A 16,130-nucleotide genomic window follows, 5' to 3' on the forward strand; every position below is an offset into this window, starting at 1 on the left:
ACTGTACTTAAGTACAGTAACGAAGTACTTGTACTTCGTTACTTCCCACCACTGCATACAACCAACCTTGTAAATATTTTGTAAATATTAAAGGGCCTTAAGAGCATTTAACCAGGGGCTACGTTTACAAGTTGAATAATGTTATTTCATAAAAGTGTGAGGATTTTTTTCTCTTTATGTGATTATATTTCATGTTTTTTATGCAATGCTTCGTTCGTGCTTTTTATGCATTTGTTGTATTTATCTATGCTCCTTTATTTATTTCTATAAAGCACTTTGATCTACCCTGTGTATAAAAGGTGCTTTACAAATAAATCTGCCAAGTCATACAGTGTGTTGATTCTGGAGCTGTAGCACACATTTGTTTTGGTCTCTGGCGTGTTAAAGAAAGATGTGATGTTTATGCTTCATTGATTCTCTACAGATCAAAAATAATCTGTGGCAGTCAGAGTCTTATGGTGATCCAACTGTTAAAAGAAACAAAAAAACCACAACATTCTAAAAAAAAGAAAATCTGGGTTTCTTTTACTGCTACTTAAAAATTATATCAGGATTTATGGTACAGCATAAAACGTTTGAGTTCCTTATCATTATACATTTACTAAATGACAGAGAGTTTTTACACAATTATAAAATGGCAAAAAAAAGCTGTTTCATAACAATAAAAAAAATATTTAATTCCCCTAATTAATGTTGGGAATATGCAAATGCTATTTAGATTTAGAGATCCTAAAATGAACTCAGTTGTACTTTTGTTCATTATGACTTGCACTATTTCATTACTTGCATATTTACTTCAGTTATCAATGATGTGTCAACTTCTTATATTTACCTCACAGAATGGGTTGTCCTATTATTTCTGAATAGAAAATACTTTTTATCTTCCTAATAGAAAATGAGGGATTGGGGTCACAACCTGCAACAAATCAACATTTTAAAAGTAACAAACATACCTCTCAAATAGTGTGCTTTACCCATTTGGTGCTATGCTGAAACTTTTGCATATTTGTCTTTCACAGGAGGTTTTCCACCGTTTGTACATCATCTATACCGTTGGATACTCCATCTCTTTGGGCTCAATTATGGTGGCTGTTGTCATCCTGGGATATTTTCGGTGAGTCTACTCAGTCGCCTTATTTTATCCTTCTAACCTCAGATGCTCCCAAGGGGACAGATTTTGACACCAGGTGAGAAGCTAAGGCTGGATCATCAGGAAGTCTTGATGTTTAATAATAGTGAGTGGATTTTTTTTAGTCATGCAAGGAGCACATAAATGTCAAGATGATTGTTAAACCGAGCTGTATCATTAAAAAAACACTATTTTCCATTTATAGGAATTAACGTAATACTGCATATGTTGCATCATAATGACAGCGTCACATATGCAGACTGTATTAAACACTGGGTTTGATTTTCACTTTGACTTTAAGCAGAATGTGATCTGACTACCTCTGAAGCACTGACTGCCTCCTGGCTTGCATTAATGCAGACCTCATTGCCTGACATTTACAGCCTGTTTTATGTGCTGGGCTCTGATGTTTAGACTTTGTATGTGTGCTAAGAAAAAAAGTCATCATTGCATAGAAACAATTGAGAATAAAATGTTGCTTCTAAAAGTTTGCTTTTGGAATAAAAAAAACTTTCAAACTGGTGCCGATAGTGCGGTGCAAGAGTACTCACAGCCCTCAAATTTTATTACATTTTGTCCCATTCCGTGGTATAAAATGTCATGTTTTATGTTAATTTTCTGTGATAATATAACTTAGAATTGCACAAAATGTATCCATTTCAGGTGTTTCCTTTTACAAATAAAAATCCCAAGATGATTCCATGCAGTTTCAAAGTCCACCTGAATCAATACTTTTCACAGTCATCTTTCAATGTAATGACAGACATAATTGCATCTTAAGTTTGAAATTTGTTACCTATTCTTGTTCTGAACCTACTTTCTTGTTCTGAAATTTCACACAATTACTCTTATGTGAAAGAGTAATTGCCCCCTAAACCTAATAACTGGTTGGGCCACCCTCATCAGCAAAGACTGCAATCAAGCATTTTTGATAACTTGCAATGAATCTTTTACTGTGCTGTGGGAGACTTCTGACCCTCTCATCTTTGCAGAATTGTTGTAATTCAGTGACATGGGAGGGCTTTTGAGGTCATGACACAGCATCTTAATAGGATTTGCGGTGGTGGTGGAAGGGCGTGGCATGTAGGTTTGGATTTTTTTATCCCTTAATAATAAACGCCTTCCTTTAAGTTGTGCATTTTGTGTTTACTTGTGGTGCCTTTAACTAATATTTAAAGTGCTTTGATGTTCTGAAACACTTTAGACAAATACATGAAAAAAAAAAGGAAATCGGGAAGAGGGCAAACACTTCTTCACACCAGAGTTAACGAGGGCTGGCCATGTCCAATCCTCGAGAGCTATCCTCCAACTGTGAGATTCATCCCTGCTCCAACACACCCGACTTACATCTCAGAATTACCTCCTTGACATCTCATCCAGCTCTGCAGAGGCCTGGTAATGAGCCCTTGATTAGATTCAGGTGTTAAACACAAGGAATTCATTTAAGTAGCTACTCCTACTATTAGGAGTAGTATAGTAGCTCTCAAAGACTGGACTTGGTCAGCCCCCATCTAAACCATTCCATTGTATCTCTGGCAGAAGGTTTTGAGTTGTTGTCCTGTTAGAAAGTGAACCTCCACCTAACTGGCAATTGGTTACACTGTACTTAATTTAGGAGTATCATAGTAAAGTGGCCTATTAGAGATTTTTTTGTTGTTGTTTTTGCAAACCAACCAATTAAAAAAAAAAAAAAAATCTTCCAGTTAAAATTTGGTTTCCCGATAAAAAAGCCTGTAGCGAAAAAGTTTAAGGGGTGTGAATACTTTTGCTAGGCTGTATAGTTTTTTTTTTTTTTTTTTTACTCATTTTGCCTAAAATCTTACTTCTGAAATGGAGCAAAAAAAAATCTGTAACAAGGTTGAATTTAGACCATTTTGTTTCACGCTGAGCAGATTGGTCAGTATTTGCTTATTTTGCGGGGCACGGGGAGTATCAAGAATCGATGTAAAGGCCCTGTTTACTAATGTTCCAACTAACGTAACTTACAGTACACACAGTCAGTCAGAAAGGTTTTAGGAATGCTTCCAACTGGCACCAGGAAATATACGTGCCAAATGAGTTTAATAAGTTATCCCAGGGGCCCATCTGACATTCTGGCACCAGACTGCGAAGTGTAACAGCCATGTCCCCCCTTCAACACATCAGCTTTTAGAAAGGAGAGCTCATAAACGTTTTCCAGAGGGAGCAAAGGGATATTTTACATTAGCACTTGCTTTCAGGACTTTTTTTTTTTTTTTTCCACCTGGGATGTGTGCTAGATTGGTTTTTCCTGAATCAATAGTTCTCTGAGGGCACCTTGTCAGTTCATTAATGAGATTTAGTGAAAGAAATTGTGGACGGAGCTGATGGTGGATACAGCAGTTTCATTTCTGTCTCTGGTAGATGTGAAGTCTTAAAATTTTTGGCACCAATAAATAGTCAGCAAATATTTCCTTTGCCATTTTTTTTACTGTAATAACTTAACCTTTAAGTCAAATTGAGCCCAGCGGATCGTGACGCCAAAGGTCAAGCTGCAGGGAATGCTTAGGATGTTCTGGAAGTGTTTGGGACTGATAAAATTTGCATACTTCTCCAACTGCTGCACACATGCTTGCAGTTTGTTTTACACTTTAATTTGAGCATGGCGATCTGATAACCGTGTTTTTCCTAAAACTGAAGAATGTGTTATAGTCAGCTTAGAATTCAGCTGACTCTAATTAGAATCAGCATAGTTCATATGCAATGTGGTTTTGGCCGTTCAGACACTATTGCACACTTTTATAAAACTTTTCAAACTGTTTGAAAACATTGTTTTAGTGAATGACTGTGCTGATGTTTTTTTTTTTTTTTTTTCTTTTTTTCTTCCCAGACGGTTGCACTGCACCAGAAACTACATCCACATGCACTTGTTTGTGTCCTACATGCTACGAGCTGTAAGCATATTTGTGAAAGATATAGTTCTCTACCCTGGATCTGCTTTGGAGAACATGGAGAGAGTCACAGTGGAGGACTTCAGGTCCATTACTGAAGCCCCACCTGCCAGCAAAACACAGTTTGTAAGTTAATCCCATGTCTCCTTGCTCGGCCTTTAGTAAATGCAGGAACATACAAACCTTTTTCATGTGTGGTCAAAGGCATGTCATTTCATACACAATCAACTGTTAGATCTATTTGCGCACACAGATTATTTGAGTATCAATGTTCACTACAGTATAGCATTTTGCTTCCAAGGTGGAAGTGATGCATGTGCTGAAACTCACCAACTTTTCCTGCATTGGAGGAAATGAACTGCCCTGCCTTTCACCCTGCCAGGTTTTCACTAAGCCAGCACTTGGCTTCCCCTTTCAGAGTAGAGCTAGAAAATGGGAAATGACTGTTTACCTTTCACAGTTGCTTTAAAATACAAACATTTGTGTAATATATATTCTTACAGGTCACAACTTTTCCTGTGTTTAACTAAATCAACCAAAAACAAACTTACAGAAGCTTTTAAAGTTGTTTTTTTTTTTTTTTAATGCATGTATTTTGGCTTGCTGAATTAATTAATTGAAACCGTCATTCAAGTTAATGGAAAAAAAGTAAATATCCAAATTAACTGGTCTTTTCCACATCATATGTTTCTAAATCACAAAAACTAAAAGATAAACAAATTTTGTAATATATGTAAAAAAAACTATATTTTGAACTATATTATAAACTATATCCTTTAAAAAGCATATCAATGATACATCACAAAGGGATGTGCTAAAAAAAAAAAGATACCAATGACACGATGGCAGCAGGGAAAGATAACATTGAATTCACAGCTATTAATGACGACACACCAGCGCAGCAGCAACAGCTGCAGCCATGTGGAGGTTTGACCTCACTTTGAGTCAAATCAATCGATGGCTAAATCAGTCTTGTCATCTGTGACGTGTCCACATGATGTCAGTACACCGCAATGCGTCTGTGTTGACATAAAACAAGTTTAATTTATTATCAGAAGTGTTCAAAGTATTTGTGGATTTTTACTTTAGACTGAGAAAGATATTTATCTTTTCAGCAATATATTTATTGCTAGATTAATGTTCATTCTTTTTTTTTTCAAATTATGTAGGATCCCTTATTCTTGCTACAAGGCATCTATGTAAAAGCATTAAAACCAAAATATCAGCTTTCCTACCAAATACAGGCCCATCATTTGTTAGATACATTATTTGCTGTTTTTCCTTTTTTAGTTACAAGTAAAACCTGCAGACATGCACATCTCTAACTATAAGTTTCTCTGTGATAATTTGCTTAAATCTTTCATGTATTTCATGTAAAAGCAAAATAATAGAAATTGGCCAATAAAGTTGACGTAGAAAAAGCTTTGTCTTTTATAATTAACTGAGGCTCTGGATTGGAGAAAGAGAGGCAAAAGGCTGTGTCAAAACAACATTCCTTTAAAATGTATGCATTTCGTGATGGAGCTTTGAAGAAACTGGGGTGGCTGTATCAAGAGAGAGATTTTAAAACATTAAAATGATTAAAAGTAAAAACACATTGTTTAAAGTTGCTTTTAAATGAAGGGTTTGCTAGTTCATTTTTAATTTTTTGCAGTATGACTCATCCACAACACAAATTATTTCCATGACAAAGATCTGAACTCAGAAAATAATCCCTTATTATACAATTTTGAGAGCAAGAACTACAATTGAAAAAAGCAGTCAGATCATGTTTGGGATGAGTGAACAATATCCTAATGAAATAATGAGCATAATGACTGATCACTACAATGAATAATTTAGGGTTAGAGCAGGCTGGGTAGAAAACATCCATCCATATTCTAAAATGTTTATCCTTTCCGGGTCACCAGGGGGGCTGGAGCCTATCTCCAGTAGTCAAAGGGCGAGAAGCGGGGTGCATCCTAGACGGGTTGCCAGTCTGTCGCCGGGCAACACAGAGACATCAGAACAAACAACCATATAGACACACATTCACACCTAAGAAAAATTTTAGTGAGACCAATGAACCTAACAGTAGTATTTACTTTTTTACTGTGAGAAGAAGCCAGAGTAGGGTAAAAAATAAACATGCATTTTAAAATCAAATACACCTTATAGACTTAATAAGGCTGCTTTGATTTTATTTGTAATACCAAAGTCTAAGCAGGGTACGAAGACATGAATTAAAAATACTTAAACAAGTTGAGCATGTTGGAAGAACATCCCATTTGTTTGGTTAATTAGTGCAAAAATAATTGTAGTCTGGATCAAATAACATGACTGATGAGCGCTAATTGAAAGCACGCACCGATAAATATGTATATTCAGACAAGATGTTAATAATGCACGAGGTTAGGGAAACAATGATAAATAAAGCATGTAAAGAAAAAAGGAAGCAAAGAGAAAAGACATTCTAGGAGTTTAAATGAGGAAAACAAAACAAGTCTGGCAATAAAAACATTTTTAATTTTGTAGTCTCTGCAACATCTCATGGAACTAAAAGTTTCTTAATTAGAAATAATGCTACAGTGTGCCATGTTTGTCTTTAACCGTGAGGAAATCTGACAGAAATTCTGAGAAATCTTGACTGTTCATAAGCATTATGCATTAGGCCAAAAATTAATTCTGATAATTATTCAGTGCATTTTAAGTTGGTTATGGTTGTGTTTTAATTTAATTCATTTCGACTGATTCATGTTTCATGTTGCTAAGATGCAACACTCAAGAATCATGACGGTTACTTGTAGTTGCATAATTAACACTGTTATTGCATTTCAAGTGATATGTGAGTGTTAGACTCTTGAGTTTAACTTAGTTCGTAGCAGACTTAGAGAAGATTACAATTGATAAACATAATAGCAAACCAAGGACATGAAAACAATTCACATGGGTGTTTTTTTTATTATGAGTGTTGATTAATTTGCTCTGCTGTGTCTGCTTTTTTTTATATAGATTACCTGCAAGGTGGTGGTGACCTTGTTCATGTACTTTCTGGCGACCAATTACTACTGGATTCTTGTGGAGGGTCTTTACCTGCACAGTCTCATTTTTATGACTTTTTTCTCAGACAAAAAGTATCTTTGGGGATTTACACTGATTGGATGGGGTGAGTTCTGATTATTTTATATTGCACTTATGGGACTGACCAACACTAAGTAGTGAATAATTGTGAAGTGAAAAAGGAAAAAAGAAATGACTTTCAAGATATTTTACAAATAAACAAATCTAAGAAATAAAAAGCATGGTATGCATTTGTATTCATATACTTTGTAGATTGTTCTTGCAGAACAGCTGGGAGAAAAAAACATCTCATGCAGGAAGGCCACTGATTGCAAAAGATTTTATTTTGATGTAAAAGAGTAAAGCGAACTGGACAGAAATGTTTGCCAGACTGCTTAGATTTTTACATGATAAAAATTTTGGAATCCATGTAAATCAATGAGAAGACTAAGTGTCCACATAATTGGTGCCTATGCCTTGAAGACTGTTGTAACATGAAAAAAAAAAAAAGTAAAAGTTTTTTCAAGATACTGCATGGACATTGTTACTAGTTCTAGACAGTAGACTTTTGATCAAAAAAAACTTTATTAGGTACAAAATGTCTGAGTTTGTTTTTGTTTTTTAGTTTTTTTTTCACATTTATGAAAAAAAAAGTTAAAAGCTGTAGGAAGCATTATTGCACCGATTGATATTGATTTATGAAGAAAAGTAAAAGCAGTGAGTAATAGCTCTGTCTGAACGTGGGTTTTACAGTCCCTGCATTGTACACACTGTGCGTATAGATCACAAAAGCACAGCGCATACAATGTGGATGCTGTCCTATCCAATTTCCACTCATACAGGATTGTCAAACATAGCAATTTGGACACTTTTCAGAATAGGCTTACATGAAAGCAAATTTGAATTGTTTGTAATTAATTTCCTAGGAGTACCAGCTGTGATTGTGGCCATCTGGGCCACTGTGAGAGCCACGCTTGCTGACACAGAGTAAGTGATCTGCATAATTAATATCGTTATTATTCTTGTCAAATTTTCATACGGTAAGGCTGATGTCCATGATTAATGATGTTGAACCAAGCCTGTGTTTATAGTTTAAGTATTTTGAAGTTTCTACGTGTTCTATAGTCTGGTCAGCACTTTGGAGGCCAATGTTTATCTTGAACCTTATTTAATAGGGTAAATCTTAATAGGTAAAAAAAAAAATGATTCACTTTTCACTAAAGATACAGTACAACATATAATTAGAAAATTGCTTATGATTTACATTAATTGTGCATCGCACGTACCTTTTACATTGATTTACCCATTATCATGAGCATTTGCAATATTTACTGAAAAGTGATGTCGTTGGTATTCCTAGCTATTCCTTTTGTATGCCAAGGTCCAAAAGCTTGGGACATTAATTAAGAAATCTTTGGCTGAATACCATATCCATTTGCTAAAAGAGTTTCATGCTCCAACCCCCCACTTTTTGTTAAATGAATGAATGATTCTCAAACCCACTGATTAGTTGGTGCAGGAAAACATTTATGTTTTTGTTCATATTGTCTTGTTTAGATAGTATCTTAAAAAGGTTTGAGACGATTGACATCCAAAAAATTATTGGAAAAAAAAAATAAATGAGTAAATGAAACTGATTAATGCATCTCTAAATTACAAACTGTTCTGGAGAACAAGGATTGTTTTGTTGATACTCTTCACTGGTGTCAAGGTACATTAAGACTTTAAATAAAGGTTACTGTTTGAATGTCTGACATTTTCCATCATTTAATATCTATTATTAAAAGCCTTTTAAAAGCGACTCCAGCTAACATTGTGGACAAGAAAGTAATGTATTACTACCCACTGTTCAACTGTCTGAGAGAAGGTTATAACATTTTTCTTTCTTATATTTCCAAAACAAAAAAAAGGAAAAGAAAAAAGAATTAGTCATTGACTAAAATTCACTTATTTTGGTCTCAACCCCTACTGGCCCTACCTGACTATGAAAAGTGAAATTTAAGGTCAAGCTTCGAAGCTGACATTAAATAAATGGAGAGAAGCTGTGATTCACTCTTAAAAAGTTCAACTCATCAGGCAAAAAATGACAATGGTAAGGAAACACATCAAACCCCTCCGATAATTACCACCACCTTCAGTGTCTGCTTTGAGCTGCGTTAGGACCCACTGACACTGTGTTCAGCACCTGTTGAGTGGAACTAGACCACATATTTTTTTTCTAAGTGGGTTGGAGTCTGAAAAACCATTTCTGTTTTACATTCCAGGTACTTCTGGGCAGGAAAAAAAAAAATCACCCCAGCATGGCATTTATAACTTAACCATTGCTCTGAAGCTGTAAAACAGCACAGAGACAGCATTGTGCCTAGATCTAGACGCACCAGTATCGAGCTGAAAGGAGCGGATTCAGAATCAATAAATGAAATATTCAGAGATTGTAATTCCCAGTATGGGCAAACTAACAATTTCCTTAGCCCTTTGAATGACACAGAACATGTTAGAGAGATGTACCTGAATCTCAGGAGGAATAAATCAGTTCAAGGGGGATTAAAGTCAGAACTCTAATATGAGTGCTTTGAAAAATATAATTAGTTTTCATATAACACTTGTGTCTAGAGGCGTTATAAATCTAGAGAAGATGGAGAACAAAAACAATGTCCTATCGAATCTCTATCTCATTCCTATTATGTTGTGAAACGATGTCGGATACCATTTATGACACTAAAGTGGAGCAGAGAGATTCTGAGTCTTCTTACCCACTTAACCCTTTTTTAGCTTATTCCTGAACCCTTACCTACTCATCTTGTTGTTTATTTCTGCAGGTGTTGGGACTTAAGTGCAGGCAATTTGAAATGGATATATCAAGTGCCTATTTTGGTGGCGGTGGTGGTAAGTACATGCTTCCAGTTTGTGCTTCGTCCCCATGGTGTGCAGAGAATTACACCACTTGACTGCATCTGTGGCCTAACAACTGTTGAATAAGAAAGAGCTTATTATGTTTCCAATTATACCTAATCCTAACATTATGTTTCTACTGTCTCTTCAGATTAATTTTATTTTATTTTTGAACATCATCAGAGTCTTGGCAACTAAACTACTAGAAACCAATGCTGGGAGATGTGACACCAGACAACAGTACAGGTATGGACAAGTCTTAGAAACATTTGATTCAGAATTCCTGAAGCTGCCCTTCTCGACTGGTTTATCATGACTTGTTTGCCAACATCAAGCCTTCTTCAGTGGGAGTAGATGGGATTTCATGCATTATGTACTTTATTACACCTAAAATAAAATCAAATGCAATTTTAATGCTATTTTCCTTTTAGAATATGTTGGCAATTGCAAATATCACATCAGGATTACAGGATTACATATCAGGATTACTTTAAAAATGCAAAGAGGAGGAGGCCCACGGTGAACTTATGGTGACAGTAAAACATTTTTGCTTCAAATAGTTGGAATATCTGGCCAATATTTTGGTCATTTTATAGACCTATTTCATCTCTTTCCACGAGATGATCTGGTCATCTTCACGTTTCAACCCACTTATGTTTCGTGCTCAGATATGACAACAAATGTAGTGGGGTAAACAAAAGTGTGTCGGTAGCTATAATTACAAAGTTTGCATTGTTTTGTTGTGTTGTTTTTTTTTTTTTTAGCCTTCACTTGTTTGTGAAATTTTTAATGTTGTTGCTTTTATTTTTAAAATAATCTTCAAAATGTGAAATGTTCTGTTGCAGAAAGCTCTTGAAGTCTACGCTGGTGCTGATGCCACTGTTCGGCGTCCACTACATTATATTCCATGCCATGCCATACACAGAAGTCTCTGGAATACCATGGTTGATACAGATGCATTACGAGATGCTTTTCAACTCCTTCCAGGTAAAAAAAAAAAAAAGACATTGGTGTAGAAATTCTGGAAATGCCATTTCATCACTCAGGGAGCCTTTATTTGTCTTTTCATGCTAAAGAAATCAATTTGACCTGACTGGGATTTGTCCGCAAGGTTTATGTTATCACCATTCAACAGCTACAAATTGTCAAACTGTTATTCATTGTTTGGTTACTGATTTCTTAGAAGATCCTCATTAAGATAAAGAAAATGGAAGGGATAACTGATGACTGTGAATATCAAAGAAAATGTCAAATTACACAGCTTAAATGCCATATTAAGTGTGTGCTCATTGCTTGATTTTGAATAGTGTCCCTAAAACCAGTTGTTTTTTTTTCCTCTTTTAGGGTTTCTTAGTTGCAATCATATACTGTTTTTGCAATGGGGAGGTAAGAACTCCAAGAATTGTGCTTTGAAACATTCTTTTCAGTGTCAATGACTGTATAACTTATATAAATAAATAAATTATCCTTTAAGGTGCAAGCAGAGATCAAAAAGTCATGGAGCAGAAGAACTTTGGCCCTTGACTTCAAGAGAAAAGCTAGAAGCGGGAGTAATACTTACAGCTATGGACCAATGGTATCGCACACCAGCGTAACCAATGTCACTGCCAGAGGACCCCTGGCCGTCCATCTCACCACAAGGCTAGGGCCAGTGCCTGTAAACGGCCACAGGAACCTTCCTGGGTATGTCAAGAACGGCTCAGTCTCGGAGAACTCTGTGCCTTCCTCAGGACAGGAACTTCACATACCTGAAGAGGAGCAGTCCGCACAAACACGGCCTATCGTGGAAGAGAAACCCACTCCTGTTGTAGAGGAGGAGAGGGAGACGGTCATGTGACCTCTAGAGGACAGCATATATCGCGATGAGAAGAGGAAAGACAAATTGTGAACACTTTGTGGATGATGTGAAGGAGGAAACTGCATGAACCAAAAATATTGGCTCTTTTCCTCCTGTAAACTGAGCCAGCACACTGCAAACTGAGGAGGCTCAAGGGAACAAAACAGTGTCTTGATTTTTCAAGCGTGGCTGAGAGATGAAGACGGCAAGTTTGTCAAGGCAGATAGTTTTTGTCCTTCCATCTACCATCTGCCAACGAGAATGTGTGAAAGCCTAAATCAGGGTGAAGTTTCTGACTTCGACTTCACTGCCATGACTGTTTATGTAGTTTTCTGTTCGCTTACAAGGAAAATGTGTATAAATTAAGCATAAGGTTGACAAGACATCAGCCTTACTCATTTACTGTACATTAAAGGTGGGAAACTTTTCTCGGCAAGGTTTAATATGAATAGAAAAAGTCATAAATGCTACAATTTGTAAAGCATCAGTTCTACTTTGTGGCATGGTCACATTTGTTGTCCATTGACTCACATCTGTGTCAGTGTAAAAGGGAAGCTACTCAGGTAATTGGAGTCCTTTGTTGTCACACACTTTTTTTCATACTTTTCATGTGGTGTTTCAGCAAATTCTGTATCTCCAGAATCTTCAATTCTCATGAAGTTTTGTTAGTTTTGTTTTCTGTCTTTTTGTTTTTGTTTTTTTTTTGTTTTTTTTTTGTTTTTTTTACAGCTTCAGGTTTTTTCATCAATATAAATTTCAGTCTAATTATGAAGGATTGAAGTGAATCTACAAATTCCCTAATTTTCTGTTCAAAAACTATGGTCGCACTAGATCATGGAGCTAGTACTATCTAGGAACTTTCATTAAAATTTCTTGGTACTTTCCTTGAACTGACATTTTCAGGCATTTTCCTGCCAGGTAGTTTCTGGAATCAAGCTTTAACACAAGGTTGACTAATCTTGGGTGCTTTCTGGGGACCTGCCAAGAACCTCCATGGACCTTACATATAGTGTTTTTCTTTTAAATCTCCTAGAATTTACTTGTAAGTAAATATAAACAATATGTAACTTTCATAGTAGTTACCACCTACTTTCCACTACTTATAACAACTGTGCCGTGTTATAAATTGATGTACAATTTAATAACATTTTAAATGAAATTATTGAGTATTTTTAGGAGCTTGACTGTATTGTGAGTTGACTCATAATGAGTACTTTCCTGACTTCAATGAATTTTCACAAACTGTAGCAGTATATGTATATATTTTGGCATTATGGAAGAATGTTGCTTGTCACAAATATGTTTCTTGAAAATTCAATGAAAGTTTTATAAAACCTCCATAAGAGTTTCAGAAAACCATCTGATAAGTTCCATGAAATTTATATTAAATTAACCTGTAACCTCAATAAGAGCACAGTTTACGGTAACACTTTATTTGAAGGGGGGTGAATAAGACTGTCATGACACTTTCATAAATATGACATAACACCTGTCATGAACATGAATAAGCCTTCATGAATATTTATGACTGTTGTCATAAGGCGTCATTCGGTAAATAATGACACTTTTAATACAAAGTTGACATTATTCAAAATGTCTGATATCCTCCTGACTACCAGGAAAAAAAATATTGTCCAATCACCATTTTTTTTAAATCCCACATTCTTTGTAAGGTAAAAGGTTTTATGCACTTACTTTGTCTCTTCCCATAAAATGTGTTATTACTGATGAACGCAATTTTTATGTATTAGAAAAAGATACGAACAAAAATCCCACCCCTTCATATGTGGGATCATTGAAAAGCCCTAAATGTCCTCTCCAGATACCAAAAGGAATTAATTCAGTAGAATGCAGGGAGTGGGAGATATTCAAGTTTAGAAATGTCCTCTACAGAGGACAAAAATGAACTACTGGTAGTCAGGAGGTTATGACAACTTGACATTAACCAAGAAATCATTACTGTTTAAATTTTACCTTTAATAACATAAACATACCTAATTTTTAAAGTGCAACCAGTAATACTTTTAGAACAAATTGATATCAGTAATGATTTCTTGGTTAATGTCAAGATGTCATAACATTTAGAATAATGTCAACTTTGTATTAAAAGTGTCATAATTTACCGAATGACGCTTTATGACAACAGTCATAAATATTCATGAAGACTTATTCATGTTCATGACAGGTGTTATGTCATGTTTATGACAGTGTCATGACAGTCTTATTCACCCCCCTTCAAGTAAAGTGTTACCCAGTTTACATTGGGAACATTTTACAAATGATTATAGGAACATCAAAGTGAGAATATTTCAAGTGGATTTTGGAGTAAAAGTAGGACATGGACAGTAATGGTTTGATTTGTTGTCATAAGGTCTTTATAATATTAGACCCAAATCAAAACCACAGATGGATTCAGAAAACCTTCATTTCCAGTGGAGTGAAAATTAAATCCATGAGATTGCATTCCCCAGAAGTCAAAGAGTGGCATTTATGCTGGATACAAAAGATTTTCACAAAAGGCCCATTAATGTGCTGCTTCATTTCGTTCACATTCAAGTCGCAGTGTTTACAGATCAGAAGTACATTCTAATTAAGAGCTAAATGTTGCAAACATACAGTATATGTTTTGTAGCCGTTGTCGTATTTTCACTAAGCTGTTAGTTAATTGAATGTCAGAACTATACGTAGACTCTAAACAGAGGTGGTAAATTTATTAACATGCGACAGATATTCATGGAGCCATTTACTGACACGTGCCACAATACATTAAACTCAGTAATTAACTTGCATGGCTGACAGTGTAGTGCATATGATTTATTATTTTATCAAAGAGAAAAGGCATTAAAAAATGTAAAACTTTCAGCATATCTTTGTATTTGTGCCCAATATTTATTTCAATTTGCCAAATCCTCCCAGAAATGGTGAAATGATGAAACACACATGTGCCATCGATGTTAAACATATTGTTTTGAACTTAGAATCTGAAATCCATGACTATTAGGTCAGATTTTACCTCTAAAATAAACTCTTGTGATGAGGGTTGATTTATACATGTTCAGGATACACCATCATTACATCCATATTTTAAACTGCAAACTCAAATTAGGACCTATGTGAGGGTTCTCACATTAACCAGCCAGAGAGACGCTGAATGGAATTCAATTTTAATTTCTTATTTTTTCAGTACTTTTGTTGGCAAGTCTATGATAATAGTTGCTAAAAGAGGTTAATGTATTTCAGTTCCTTTTGTCCATCTATTAAGAGACTTCTGTACTTCAGTTGTCATTTTAGAAGGAAACAAAAACTGCAAAGTCTTACAAAGTCTGTAACAAAGGGAATTTACTTTTTTTTTTTTAAATAAAGCCTTAATCTTAAAATAATGTTAATGCACAATGGTAGCCAATTTAAAAACAATTCAAAAGGACAAAATAAAAAAGAAACATTGAAAAAAGTGTCCTTTTTGCAGTATTATTTTTTTTAGATGCACATTGTTTTGGGGGCTTAGAGGAGTCAAAACGTATGTATTATTTTTTTTTTTTTACACCAAATCTGTTATACTGTCTTATGATAAAATGTCTTATCATATTGAGAGAAACATAATTTTCTTGGATTTTACAGAAGTATACACAACACCACTGGCATTGCAGAAATTTAGAAATTATTCCACGACACTTCCTTAATCCAGACATCTTCCACCTGTCTACTTTATCTGTCACAACTACAACACAAGATTTAGGGAATCCAATACGCCTGATGCAATGGGACAAAAAATATAGGCTCCTATGTTAGTGAATATATCTTGCAGAAAATATGTTCAGTATAAACTATTTGAATATTCTTTAGATGCCTTATGTAATAAGGTCAGCCAGAATCTGAGTTCTTTTACAAAGAAATGCTTGCAATTTTTATTTTAGCACTTTATTCTCCCTTTTATTTTTTTACAATTCTGTTCTGATTTTTTCCCATGCAAAGATTGTGTTTCAGAATTTTGAGGCCAATTTTCATAGAGCTAATGTTGTAAGTGTTTATATACCTCTTCTGGAATTAAGTGTTTTATGTCATTTATTTATGTTGAAATGTACTCAGTGGAAGTGGTATTTAGTCTCAAGGCCTTGTGTAAAACTGTTGTGTATTGGCAGTATTTGGTTGAATACATCTCTCCCTCTCTTCAGTACTCTGTAATTAAGGCATTTGTAGATGTCAGTGTAAATATTCTAAAAGATGGTTTCTAATCTCTTATGTTCATCAATCAGTAAATTGTAAGACAATAAATCTGTAATTTCATTTTTTTTCTTTTTTTTTTGCTGCTTTTCCTTGATTTCCA

General features: G+C 35.0%; 1 protein-coding gene across 2 annotated transcripts in view; it reads left to right on the forward strand.

Annotated features, from left to right (window-relative positions):
• pth1r (parathyroid hormone 1 receptor) overlaps positions 1–16,092 on the forward strand; it is a 57,155-nt gene extending 41,063 nt beyond the window's left edge. For both annotated transcript variants that reach the window (XM_016669722.1, XM_007548625.2), the window contains exons 5-14: positions 1,020–1,114; positions 3,978–4,164; positions 7,030–7,183; positions 8,004–8,064; positions 9,897–9,963; positions 10,121–10,215; positions 10,815–10,956; positions 11,314–11,355; positions 11,444–13,229; positions 14,062–16,092. In XM_016669722.1, coding sequence (XP_016525208.1) covers positions 1,020–1,114; positions 3,978–4,164; positions 7,030–7,183; positions 8,004–8,064; positions 9,897–9,963; positions 10,121–10,215; positions 10,815–10,956; positions 11,314–11,355; positions 11,444–11,806 — 1,206 coding nt within the window. In that variant the 3' untranslated portion in view covers positions 11,807–13,229; positions 14,062–16,092. The remainder of the gene's footprint in view (positions 1–1,019; positions 1,115–3,977; positions 4,165–7,029; positions 7,184–8,003; positions 8,065–9,896; positions 9,964–10,120; positions 10,216–10,814; positions 10,957–11,313; positions 11,356–11,443; positions 13,230–14,061) is intronic.
• The last annotated feature ends 38 nt before the right edge of the window (positions 16,093–16,130 follow it).

Source organism: Poecilia formosa, unplaced genomic scaffold (assembly GCF_000485575.1).
Source record: "Poecilia formosa unplaced genomic scaffold, Poecilia_formosa-5.1.2 Scaffold27, whole genome shotgun sequence".
Classification (NCBI taxonomy): Eukaryota; Metazoa; Chordata; class Actinopteri; order Cyprinodontiformes; family Poeciliidae; genus Poecilia; species Poecilia formosa.